Below are 13042 nucleotides of genomic sequence, written 5' to 3'. Positions count from 1 at the left end.
CAGTATGTATTACTAGTGGTACTTGTACTACACTGTGTATGTACTTGGAGGTACTTGTACAGCTCAGTATGTATTACTAGTGGTACTTGTACTACACTGTATATGTACTTGGAGGTACTGTTACAGCTCAGTATGTATTACTAGTGGTACTTGTACTACACTGTGTATGTACTTGGAGGTACTTGTACAGCTCAGTATGTATTACTAGTGGTACTTGTACTACACTGTGTATGTACTTGGAGGTACTGTTACAGCTCAGTATGTATTACTAGTGGTACTTGTACTACACTGTGTATGTACTTGGAGGTACTGTTACAGCTCAGTATGTATTACTAGTGGTACTTGTACTACACTGTGTATGTACTTGGAGGTACTTGTACAGCTCAGTATGTATTACTAGTGGTACTTGTACTACACTGTGTATGTACTTGGAGGTACTTGTACAGTTCCTCGCTCCTCCAGAACGCGGCGGTATCGAGTTTTTTTTTTTTTTTAAGAAAACACAGCCGCCGCCATTTTGCTCCGAGCGGAAGGAGGAAGAGCAGCGGGGGAAACATTCAACTTGCAGCAGAAAGCTTCCACTAACTCGTTCTTTCTGCCATGGAGGTCCCGGGACCGGACAGCGACTGGAGGAGTCCGCAGTTCCGGCAGAAAGTCGTCGCTCAGATGTGAGACGTTTGTTTTCTGTGTTGTGTTTTGGGGCTAAAATCACTGTTACTGGTGTCTGGTGAGTTAGCCCGAGTAGCTAAGCTAGCATGAGCTCCACAAGAAAGCGCCTCACCGCAGAGCATGCTTAAAAATGTGTAAATTAAGACGGACCCGTCAGAAGCCAAAGGTAACCCGAGTCTACGAACCCGGGGCGGATTTGATTAGAAAGCTATGCGTCCCTTTTTCAATTCGGCCTACGTACAATTAAGAAAAAAACGCTCGATCATGTTTTATTATTAGCATTTTAGCTGCTTACTTGAAGTTCATTCAGCCAGTTTACGTTGACTCTTTGCTCGATTACTTTGCGACATCTATTGTTTGTTTCTCATGAGTTAGATTAAAACTAAAGGAATACAAGTTACAAATAAAAATAGGATATCCAGACTCTACACAACTGTGTTGTGAGTGTATGTGAAAGTGACAAGTGTATGTGCATGTGGGCTGTCAGTCAGTCAGTGGGGGAACGGCTCTGTTGATGAGGTCTTAGTCCTGATGGACCTCAGCCTCCTGCCAGATGGAAGGGGCACAAACAGGTTTTGTCCGGGGTGAGAGGGGTCGGCCACCATCTTTTTAGCTCGCTTCAGAGACCTGGAAGCGAACAAGTCCTGCAGGGACGGCAGATTGCAGCCGATCAGCCTCTCTGCAGAGCGGAGGACATGCTGCAGCCTGTCCTTGTCCTTGGCTGTGGCTGCAGCGTACCAGACGCTGATGGAGGAGCAGAGGATGGACTCCATGATGGCCGTGTAGAAATGGACCATCATCGTCTTTGGCAGGTTGAGTTTCTTCAGCTGCCTCAGGAAGAACAACCTCTGCTGAGCCTTCTTGGTGATGGAGCTGATGTTCAGCTCCCACTTGAGGTCCTGGGTGATGATGGAGCCCAGGAAACGGAAGGAATCCACAATAGTGACGGGGGAGTCACACAGGGTGATGGGGGAGGGTGGGGCTCTGTTCCGCCGGAAATCCACAACCATCTCGACTGTCTTTAGAGCGTTGAGCTCCAGGTTGTTCTGGCTGCACCACGACACCAGATGGTCAGACTCCACCTGTAGGCGGACTCGTCCCCACCAGAGATGAGTCCAATGAGGGTGGTGTCATCCGCAAACTTCAGGACCAGGACAAACTGGTGACTGGGGATGAGTATCGCTTGGTTTTTTTTCCGATACACGGCGTATCTGGTCGGCGAGTGTCCGCTGTGCCTCGTGCACGTTGTAAACACCGACCAGGATGAATGAAGCGAACTCACGGGGGAGTAAAATAGTTTACAGTTGATGAAGAAAGTTTCCAGATCAGGAGAACCGTGTTGTCGGATCACCGTTACGTCGTTGCACCAGCTGCTGTCGGAGTAGAAGCAGATTCCTCCACCCTTCGTCTTGCAGGAGACTCCGTGTCGCGGTCCGTCTGAGCAGCAGAAAACAACAACAAAAAGAGAAAACAGCATCGTGGGCCCCCGTCAGCGCCATGTTGGACCTACATCTATAAACGTACAATAAAAAAATACATATGACTTTATTTTCATTGTCTAATAATCGTACATGTGTTTTCACGACTAATTGAGAATGAATTAAAAGCCTGGAGCAGTGGGGAGAGATCGGCTATTGATCCTTGTGCCCCCCCCCCCCCCCCCCCCCCCCCCCCCCCCCCCCAGCGAGGAGGCGATGAGGAAGGCAGGAACTGCACACACTAAGTCCAGCAACGATATGGAAAACCACGTTTATGTCAAAGCCAAATCCAGAGTAAGTATAATAAATGATTCTCCGTGTATGAACATGTATATCTAGAGATGTCTTAACGTGTTGTGACGTGTCTCGCTCCTTATTTCCAGGAGGAGTATTTGTCTCTGGTGGCGAGGCTGATCATTCACTTTAGAGACATCCGTAAGTGTCCAACCTGAACCAGTTTGACTCTTTAAGGAAGTTTCTTGGATTTTTGTCACATTTTTCTGTCTTTTTTTGATTTTCAAAATAAAAGTCCAGATTCTCAGAAAATGGAACCATGACGACGAGAAGTAGAACTCTCTTTTTAGTTCAGAATAACTGAGAAAGTTAACAATATAAATATCCTAAATGTTTGCGCCAGCCGGACCTATGTTGTAAATATTAAACCTCTATTTTCATCCTCTCCTTTCTGCTGTGTTTTCACTTCCTGAAGAGAATATAATCTGGTCAGAGTGAAAGTGAAAGGTTTATTGGAGCAGAGATTTTAAATGAGACAAATGTTTTTGTCACACACGATGTGTTCAGGGACCGTAGGAAAGATGAAAGCTGATGGCAATGAGCTCCTGGCTGTGATAAAGGTTTGAATAAAGGATGCACGGACTCGTTAATAGCTTGTCTCTCATTCACAGATAAGAAGACGCACGGAGGTCCAGGTGAGTGGACTCTGGTTCTGGTTCACTTTTCTTTGCCGGACTCGCGTAACACCATCTGTGCTCTGCCTTTTCCGCTAGATCCCATTAACGCCCTGACTAACTTGACTGGGGTCGGGGGGGGGCCCGGCGTCATGGGGATGGGGCCTCGGCCTGCCGGCGCTCCGGTGGGGGGCATGGGGTCCATGGGGCCGATGCAGATGGTGGCCGGAAACCCGCAAGCTAGTGAGTGTGTGTGTGTGTGTGTGTGTGTGTGTGTGTGTGTGTCCTCTCGTAAACATTCAGTGTTTTAATATTGTTGGTATCGTGCTATGAAAACGTAAATGTGAGACTCCGTAAAGGACGTAGTTAGCAGACCAATCACAGCCTGGTGCTGCAGGAGGCTGCGTCGCTTGATGCTCGTCTAGAAAAATGAGTCGACGCACGCAAGGAGGTGTGAAAAGAGACGCAGACGCAGGGGGCCGCATACGTCTGCGCCTCCAGACGTATGCGCTAAACACATCGTAGGCTTAAGGCTACGATTTGTTTGACAAGTTAACTAAATTGCAATTATTGTTGGAGGAAATTATGGTTTTTTTTGCCCCTCTCCTAGTGATATCAGGGACAAAATTATATTTCTTGGGGGCGATTTTGCCCTTTGCCCTCGTGTATTTCCGACGCTGCCAGGTTGTGTCCTTCATTTCCTTCTCCGCCACCTGCAGTCGGGGGTCCGGGACAGATGCCGATGCAGCAGATGGTGCAGCAGCAGTCCATCCAGTTCCAACATTTCCAGCAGCAGCAGAACAGCATGCAGCAGCAGTTTCAGGTGCAGCAGCAGTTGAGGGTGCAGATGCAGCAACAGCAGCAACAACAACAACAACAACAACAACAACAGCAGCAACAACAACAACAACAACAGCAGCAGCACCACCAGAATCAACAACTTCAGCACCAGAACCAGCAACTTCAGAACCAGCAGCAGGCACAGAACCAGCAGCAGCAGAACCAGGTATGAAGCATTGAAGCGAGACCCCTGGGGGGGGTTGAGCATCTCGCCCAGTGATCATCTCTGAGCGCGTTGGCTGCTGACAAGAGTCTATGAGCATGGGGTTGTCGTGGCGCAGGGGGTAGAGCGTGCCCAGGGAACCGCAAGGTTGGTGGTTCGAGTCCCGGCTGCCCCATGTCTCAAGTCAAAGTGTCCCTGAGCAAGACACCTAACCCCTAATTGCTCCCCGGGCAAAATGTAAAAAAAGCCATGAGTTTAAAGTGTAATGTAAGTCGCTTTGGATAAAAGCATCAGGTAAATGACCTGTAATGTAATATTCAAGGTAACACTTTCATTTTAAAAAGCACTTTTCTAAGTACCCAAAGACGCTGTAAGAAAAATGACTACTGGACACCGATGTAAAATCCTCAAAAATAGGACATTTAATGTTCATTTAACCAGGAGACAGAGTTGACGGACACACACAGTGATGCGCCACGGTTTTCTTTTCCAGCCCCCACATGTAAACTGGGATGAGGTGCGATAAACGCACAATGATCTCATTGTACAAGGACCGTCATGTTCTTCATCCTGAGACATACATCTGATCACCATGAGACACTGAGTGGACACACACACGTCACATCCTGAGCGTCATCTTCTCTCCGCTGTCATACACACACCTTATTGTACAACAGACATTGCAGTATTTCCAACAGACGCGAACAACAAACAGAACATTTGTGTAAAATAAAGAGGAGAAGCTGTGGGTCACGTTGTGGAGGGTGAGGTTGAAGAGGTGTTTTTACAGAGCTTGTATGGATGCTGATACTGTCTGACTGATGGGAAGGGCATTCCAGAGGGGGGGCGCAGAAGATGAGAAGGCCCTTTCACCCAAGCCTGGTCCTGATGGCCTTCATGGCGTTTGCATCGTTGGACCTGAGGCGTCGATGGGCAGGAGGTTGGAGAGATAGGGGCCAGGTTGTTTAGGGCTTTGTAGGTGGTGAATAATATCTGCGGGTGGATGTGAGCAGTCGAGCGGCAGACTTCTGAACATCTTTGAGTTTGTTGAGGATTTTATTGAGAGCCGGAGAGGATGCTGTTGCAGTAGTCAAGTCGGGAGGTTATGGATGGATGAGCATAGGTGAGAATTTTGGTGGTGGCAGAGGAGAAGGGAGGGTTTGAGCCGTGCAATGTTCCTAAGGTGGAAGGAGACAGCCTTTGTGATGTGGTTGGCATGAGGTAGGAAAGAAAGGGTGGGGTCGAGGAGGATACCGAGGCTGCAGAGCAGCCTGGAGGGGTGACGATGGAGGCATTAATGTTGAGTGAGAAGGGCTGAGCGGATGAGGGTGGTAATTGAAAGAAGGAACGAACAAATGAACGTGATAAAAAATGGGAAGCCCGGTTGGGGACATCTGGAAGAACATTGTTTTATACTTGTTTTTAGATATAGAAGAAAAGATTCTATTCGCCCTAAACTGGCGTCGGGAAGGAGCAGGTCCACATGCCGCAATACAAGATCCAATCACATGCAATGTGTGGTCTCCTGACATTAATGTAAACATAAGGAACAAAGCGTGAGTGTTCTATGGTGCCTGGTGTGTCTCTAACTCTCATCCTTATCAGACCTGTGTCTGCCTGGTTGGCACTTTCTGCTTTGCCCTCTGACTCCTCAAGACAGTCACTCCCTAAATGAGCACTATGAAAGACATTTTTAATTATCATAGGGCCGTCGATGAGTATTTCCGATTTATTGCAGTTGAGTTTGAGGAAGTGAGAGCAGCAGCCTCTGCCGTGATGGAGGCAAAGCAGCGAGTATGGGAGGAGTTCGCGGTAACTATGGAGAAGGACTTTCGGTTGGCACCAAAGTGCTTCTGGAAGACCATCCGGCACCTCAGGAGGGGGAAACGGGGAACCATCCAAGCTGTGTACAGTAAGGATGGTACACTGTTGACCGCGACTGAGGAGGTTATCTGGCGATGGAAGGAACACTTTGAGGAACTCCTGAATCCAACTACTATGCCCTCTTTGGTAGAGGTGGAGCTGGAGGCGGAGGAGGGATCATCATCAATTTGCCTAGTGGAGGTCACTGAGGTAGTCAAACAACTCCGCAGTGGCAAAGCCCCGGGTATTGATGAGATCCGTCCAGAGATGCTAAAAGCAATGGGTGTTGGGCGGTTGTCTTGGATGACACGCCTCTTCAACATTGCGTGGAAGTCTGGGACAGTGCCAAAAGAGTGGCAGACCGGGGTGGTGGTACCCCTCTTCAAAAAGGGGGACCAGAGAGTGTGTGCCAATTACAGGGGTATCACACTACTCAGCCTCCCGGGTAAAGTCTACTCTAAGGTGCTGGAAAGAAGGGTTCGGCCGATAGTCGAACCAAGGATTGAAGAGGAACAATGCGGTTTTCTTCCTGGTCGTGGAATGACGGATCAGCTCTTTACTCTTTCCAGGATCATAGAGGGGGCTTGGGAGTATGCTCAACCAGTCTACATGTGTTTTGTGGACTTGGAGAAAGCATATGACCGGGTCCCCCGAGAGAAACTGTGGGAGGTGCTGCGGGAGTACGGGGTGAGGGGATCCTTGCTTGGGTCCATCCAATCCTTGTACGCCCAAAGCGAGAGCTGTGTTCGGGTGCTCGGCAGTAAGTCAAAGACGTTTCCGGTGGGGGTTGGCCTTTGCCAGGGCTGCGCCTTGTCACCAATCTTGTTTGTGGTCTTCATGGACCAGATATCGAGGCGTAGTCGGGGGGAGGAGGGTCTACAGTTTGGGGGGCTGCGGATCTCATCACTGCTTTTTGCAGATGATGTGGTCCTGATGGCATCTTCCGTCTGTGACCTCCAACTCTCACTGGAGCGTTTCGCAGTCGAGTGTGAAGCGGTCGGGATGAGGATCAGCACTTCTAAATCTGAGGCCATGGTTCTCAGCAAGAAATCGATGGATTGCCTACTCCAGGTAGGGAATGTGTCCTTACCCCAAGTGAAGGAGTTCAAGTACCTCGGGGTCTTGTTCACGAGTGAAGGGAAGATGGAGTGTGAGTTTGACCGGAGAATCAGAGCAGCGGGGGCGGTATTGCACTTGCTTTACCGCACCGTTGTGACGAAAAGAGAGCTGAGCCGGAAGGCAAAGCTCTCGATCTACCGGTCAATCTTCGTTCCTACCCTCACCTATGGTCATGAAGGACGGGTCATGACCGAAAGAACTAGGTCACGGGTACAAGCGGCCAAAATGGGTTTCCTCAGGAGAGTGGCTGGCGTCTCCCTTAGAGATAGGGTGAGAAGTTCAGCCATTCGTGAGGAGCTCGGAGTAGAGCCGCTGCTCCTTTGCCTCGAAAGGAGCCAGTTGAGGTGGTTTGGGCATCTGGTGAGGATGCCCCCTGGGCGCCTCCCTAGGGAGGTGTTCCAGGCCCGGCCAGCTGGGAAGAGGCCCGGGGAAGACCCAGGACTAGGTGGAGAGATTATATCTCTGCTCTGGCTTGGGAACGCCTTGGGATCCCCCAGTCAGAGCTGGTAGAATGGGCCCCTGGAAAGGGAAGTTTGGGGTCCCCTGCTGGAGATGTTGCACCCGCGACCCGACCCCGGATAAGCGGCTGAAGATGGATAATGGAGTTTGAGAAAGTTCTGTTGCATCCATGATTTTATGTCAGTGAGAGTGGAGTGGGTGACTGCGGTGATGTTCTCGGAGGAGAAGTAGAGTTGGGTGTTGTTGGCGTAGCAGTGGAAGTTGAGGCCATGACGACGGATGATTTGGCCAAGGAGAAGGATGTAATTGATGAAGAGGAGGGGACCAAGCACGGAACCTTGGGGGACACCGTGGAGGATTTATACTCGTTTAATGGCAATAAATTAGTCAAGGTTAGTCTGAGGGATATGAGGTGAACCAGGAGAGGGCGGTGCCAGTTATGCCAAGGGAGTACAGGAGACGTGAGAGGAGGATGGAGTGATTGATAGTGTCGAAGGCGGCGTTGAGGATGGTGAGGAAGCCAGAGTCAACATTTGTATTTTTCAGTACGCCGTTTCCTGTGCTGTGTTTTGAGCAGAAGCCGGAAGGTTCGTAGGCATTATGGAGATTGAGGTGGGACTTGAGTTGGGATGGTTTGCAGCTTTCTCAAGGACTTTGGACAGGTTGGAGATTAGCGGTAGTTGTTGGCACAAACCACTCTAACTCTTTAGTTGTTAACATCACATATACTGATATCTGTCTCTCATGCTCTTTTGATCAGATGCACCAGACCAGGATTCAGCAGCAGCAGCAGATTCTGCAGCTCCAGCAGCAGGCCCAAGCCCAGGCCCAAGCCCAGGCCCAAGCCCAGGCCCAAGCCCAGGCCCAAGCCCAAGCCCAGGCCCAAGCCCAAGCCCAGGCCCAAGCCCAGGCCCAAGCCCAGGCCCAAGCACAAGCCCAGGCCCAAGCCCAAGCCCAAGCCCAGGCTCAGGCCCAGGCCCAAGCCCAGGCCCATGTCCAATCCATCCAGCACATGGTTCAGCAGCAGCAGCAGCAGCAGGTTCAGCCTCAGCCGGGTCAGCACATCTTGCAAAAGACCTTGCAGGTGAGTCTCAATGTGGTTCTTATTGCTGGAGGCTGCTCTGCCACTGATAAACTCTGACTATTACATCATTATGCATTCTCTCCAGCTCACCCCCAGAACTCTGTGTGTGTGTGTGTGAAAACAGGCCCGTGCATCATTGCAGCAAGCTGCAGCTCAGGCGCAACACAACGCAACAGCAGGCGCTCCGGGGCAGGTGAGTGCAGCCAGGAGCTCTATGTGTAATAAACTGTAGTGATAAATAAATTGTGTTAGGACAAAAACCCAGCCGTGGGAGGAGTCGTGGTAGAGCGTGTAGGAGGACTTTCAGTTGGCCTCAAGGAAGTTCTGACACCATTGGACATCAGAGCCTCCTTGGAGGGGTCAAATCTTTGGTAGACTTGGGGGAAGAGCTGTCCACATCTCTGGCAGACGTTCCAAAAGCTCCTCACCAGGGGCCGAAGCATTTTGTTGGCCTGTCTAGGCTGACTTTGGTGTCACACCGGCTGTCACACAAGTAGGTTATGCCAATAATCATCTATGTTACGTATCAAACATGGACCAATTAAAATCGAGATGACGTCAGCACACCAGCTGTGTTGTGAGAGTAATTCCCGCCGGATTCAAAGTCAAAATGACGGCCACGGTGTCCGCCGATATCACAGACTTAAGGAATTCTCATAGTTGATAGAAAGAGGAAGGTCTACGCCAGCCTGAGGTCACTGCTGCAACAAATTGTCGGATTTTTTCAAACCGACTGTTATCAAAGAAGAGATTCAGTCAGCAGCTGTGCTGTTGTCCTTCTTTGTCATCGCGTGAGACTGTCTGCACTTCAACGGGACACTGTGGTTTGAACAACCTGCTGCCGGTTCTCGGAACCAGACCAGCACGTCATTCAGCCCTCGCCATTCTGCCAATTGAGCGCCACTGACTGAAGGCGTGTAAAGACGCTCCGTCGCGAGGAAAGAGTGGCGAGTGGATTTTATGTACAAATAATCTGATTGGTGAGTCAGAAACCATTTCGGGCAAAGTGCTGCCTCGATGACCTCGTTGCTGCTAACACGGTTACCAGCAACATTGTAAATACTAAGTAAATAGCTTCCGTTCAGCACAAAATGGTTGTGTATTACTGTTGTTTTTTGTTTTTTAATATTCAAATTTAGAACATTGTTTGACAGCTCTAGTGTGCGCGTGCAAGTTGTGCATGTGATCAGTTGTGTCACATGCACAACCTGCACCAAAGCACTTCACGGTGAACGGTTCCTCACAATTAGTCTTTGTTTCTGTATTAGACAAAAAAGTCAAATAAAAAGGGGTAAACTAAAGACAACGTGTGTGTGTGCTTCTGCTAACCTGTCCTATTGTGTGTCCTCTAAAGTTGGTCCGTCCTGTGATGCAGATTCCGACCCGGATGCCTCAGAACCCCCCCACACCCGCTGTAGGAGGACAGCCAATGACACAGCAGGTATTTAACCGTAGTCGGACCTCTGACCCCATGATGTCCACCAGATGATCTGCTTTATATACACTCGATTACAAAGAAACTGTATACAATCAGAGCGGGGCCGTACACGTGTGTCCCCCCCCCCCCCCCATACTGGTGCACAGCGACTGTTGGTGCATTTTCCACCGCTTGTCTCACTGTTTTGGGATGGTCGGCTTGGATCGGTGCCGGCGTCTCTCGGTTAGACACCAACTGACTTCAGTCTCCGCTGCAGAGCGCCTGCAAGTGTGTCTCCTTTTCGTGGAGTACATTCAGGCTGTGGCAGCAGGACGGCGTGATGACCAGCGGAGCATCTCAACCCTCATTGGCTTTGAAAATACAGCGTTGGGCAAATTTTTTATTTCGCGCCATTCGCTTCAATCGTGCCGTTGCCAAACATTCCTGTGTGCGCGTTGACTTTTAATCTGCTCACACAGCATCAGGACGGATTCAACAGCGGCCACAACGAATGATAGAAGCAGATGTAGCGCGCTGTCCAGATGTGCTCACTGAGTCGGACTGCGGGGTCTCTGAAGTCCTTGTTAGACCTTATTCAGTCTCTTCTCGCCCAATCACAGACCCAACAGCAGCCAATGATGTCATCGCCTTCACCTGGGCAGGTGCAAACCCCGCTGTCGATGCCTCCTCCCCCTCAACCGTCACCCCAGCCCCCCTCCTCACAGCCCAACTCAGCCAGGTACGACCAGGTCTCCCACTATAGTACAGTCTTATACTTTGTACTGAGTTTACGCAAACTGTCTCCAGCTCCGGTCCCACTCCGTCCCCGGGGGGTTTCCAGCCCAGCCCGTCTCCTCAGCCCTCACAGAGCCCCGCCACCGCCAGGACCCCCCTCAACTATGGAGTACCCTCACCTGGACCGCTCAACACCCCAGGTACGCCGATGGGACCAGCAAACAGTCTCTCACCTGTCCCCTTTTCCTCTCTCACCTGCCCCCTCTTGTCTTACAGGTAACCCCGGCTCTGTGATGAGTCCACCTGGATCCACGTCTCTGGAGGACCAGCAGTACATGGAGAAACTGAAACAGCTCTCTAAATACATCGAACCTCTGCGCAGGATGATCAATAAGATTGACAAGAACGAAGGTCAGATAGCCTTTCACCCCAGTGCTCCCCAAACAACAAACGGACTGTTTAATGGTTTGATAGAAAAAAGATCATTGGATTCCCGTTGTGGTCCTGATGATTGATCATTCGGTTCCATGACGATATTAATATTAAGTTGTGTTTGTGACGACAGACAGGAAGAAAGACCTGAGTAAGATGAAGAGTCTGTTGAACATCCTGACGGACCCAAACACCAGGTAGAGTCCTCCTCAATAACACCCGTCTGTCCTGTGACCCGTCTGTCCTCTGACCGCTCTGTCCTCTTCAGGTGTCCCCTGAAGACGCTGCAGAAGTGTGAGATCGCTCTGGAGAAGCTGAAGAACGACATGGCCGTGGTGAGTCCGAGGCACTAATGGTCACGGAAGAAGTGTTGGTGGTTGCCACGGGGACCAGCCGGTTAAAATGAAACCGTGTGACCCTGTTGTTTCCAGCCCACCCCGCCGCCCCCCCAGCTGCCCAACAAGCAGCAGTACCTGTGTCAACCGCTGCTGGACGCAGTCATGGCCAACATCCGCTCCCCCGTCTTTAACCACTCGCTGTACCGCACCTTCGCCCCCGCCATGACCGCCATCCACGGACCCCCCATCACGTACGTCTGGGGGGGTTGAGAACCCAGAGAGAACCTGGGAACCTCAAAGAGGTTCGGGTCCAGGGACTCGGGATGAATTGGTTGGAGGCGGCAGCTGACCTGTTGTGGTTCTGATACTTGTTCTTAGGGCGCCAAACTTCTCCGGGAGGAAGAGGAAGCACGAGGAAGACGAGCGTCAGTCCATCCCAAACATCCTTCAAGGAGAGGTTGCTCGGCTCGACATCAAGTTCCTGGTGAACCTGGACCCGTCCTACTGCAGCAACAACGGGACGGTGCACCTGGTCTGCAAGCTGGGTGAGACCACTAGTCAGTAGACATGACGCGTGGTAGAACCAGAGGACCACTAGAACAAGTAGACACGAGGGACCAATCCGTAGACCACCAGAGCCAATCGACATAACTGACCAGTTGAACCCGGAGATCGCCAGTACACGTGGCAGACCGGTAAAAACTGGACACCATGGAGACATGGTAAACCATCACAACCAGTAGACATAAAGGACTATCCAAACCTGTAGGCCACTAGTACACGTGGTTGACCAGTAGAATGAAAGGTAGACCATCAGGACCAGTAGAAATGGTAACCACCCACCATAACATGTTGCCCTGTTGCCCTGAGCATGTTCTTACCCTCGGTCTCTAACCTCCTCAGATGATAAGAACCTTCCCAGCGTTCCTCCTCTGCAGCTCAGCGTACCAGCAGATTACCCTGATCAGAGCCCTTACTGGGCCGACGAGGAGGACCAGTACGGTGAGACCCCCATGCACCAGAAGCACCTGGTCTTCATGTGGTGACAAGTAAAGTCTGGTTGACCATGTGATGATTGCTGCCCTGCTCCAGCAGGTGCGAACGGCTTCCTGCAGACGGTCCACAGAAACATGACGTCCAAACTTCTGCAGCTCCCCGACAAACACTCTGTGACGGAGCTTCTGAACACCTGGGCCCAGAGCGTCCGCCAGGCCTGTCTGTCTGCCGCCTGAAGCCCCGCCCCTGTCTGATCTCAGGTGTCGGTCCTCTTGCTGTGTAAACCACCTGCAGATGTTGTTCCCACGCTCGTCTTAGTCCCTGAAGGCCCCATCGGGGAGGATGTTTCTGGCCTAGTGCGTTCTGGGCAAACTGAGCTTGTACATAAAATGAACTCAAAAGGGAAAAGGTGCTTGTCTGTCCCAATATATATTCTGCCCCTGAATGCAACGCGTGGTCGGTTTAGTTCATTTCCACAGGAGCGAAGAACTAACTTTTTTTTTTGCTATCGTAATAAAAAAAACTGAAGATGTGAACCGTA

At 50.7% G+C, this 13042-nt stretch overlaps 1 protein-coding gene across 5 annotated transcripts; it reads left to right on the top strand.

Annotated features, from left to right (window-relative positions):
• Positions 1 to 478: 478 nt before the first annotated feature.
• Positions 479 to 13042, top strand: med15 (mediator complex subunit 15). Of its 5 annotated transcripts, XM_078084271.1 has the most exons (19): positions 480 to 668; positions 2354 to 2441; positions 2531 to 2582; positions 3053 to 3076; positions 3155 to 3298; positions 3775 to 4061; positions 8260 to 8312; positions 8343 to 8583; positions 8708 to 8776; positions 9938 to 10024; positions 10621 to 10739; positions 10808 to 10935; positions 11012 to 11146; positions 11301 to 11364; positions 11436 to 11502; positions 11599 to 11756; positions 11884 to 12050; positions 12409 to 12507; positions 12598 to 13042. In XM_078084271.1, the coding sequence occupies exons 1-19, from the start codon at positions 601 to 603 to the stop codon at positions 12735 to 12737; spliced, it is 2190 nt and encodes a 729-aa protein (XP_077940397.1). In that variant the 5' UTR covers positions 480 to 600; the 3' UTR covers positions 12738 to 13042. The 5 variants fall into 5 exon arrangements, with proteins under 5 accessions (XP_040047277.2, XP_077940397.1, XP_077940396.1 ...); XM_040191343.2 differs by having other exon boundaries at positions 479 to 668; positions 8260 to 8583; positions 12601 to 13042; XM_078084270.1 differs by having other exon boundaries at positions 8260 to 8583; positions 9959 to 10024; positions 12601 to 13042.

Source organism: Gasterosteus aculeatus, chromosome 11 (genome assembly GCF_964276395.1).
Source record: "Gasterosteus aculeatus chromosome 11, fGasAcu3.hap1.1, whole genome shotgun sequence".
In the NCBI taxonomy this organism is placed as follows: domain Eukaryota; kingdom Metazoa; phylum Chordata; class Actinopteri; order Perciformes; family Gasterosteidae; genus Gasterosteus; species Gasterosteus aculeatus.
Note: the sequence above shows the minus strand (reverse complement) of the source record. Positions and strands in the feature narration are given on the sequence as shown.

Coding starts and splice junctions, on each gene's coding strand:
- med15 (XM_040191342.2), top strand. CDS start 601: ATGGAGGTCCCGGGACCGGACAGCGACTGGAGGAGTCCGCAGTTCCGG. Junction 8,584..8,707: donor TCTTGCAAAAGACCTTGCAG/GTGAGTCTCAAT, acceptor GTGTGAAAACAG/GCCCGTGCATCATTGCAGCA. Junction 11,147..11,300: donor TAAGATTGACAAGAACGAAG/GTCAGATAGCCT, acceptor TTGTGACGACAG/ACAGGAAGAAAGACCTGAGT.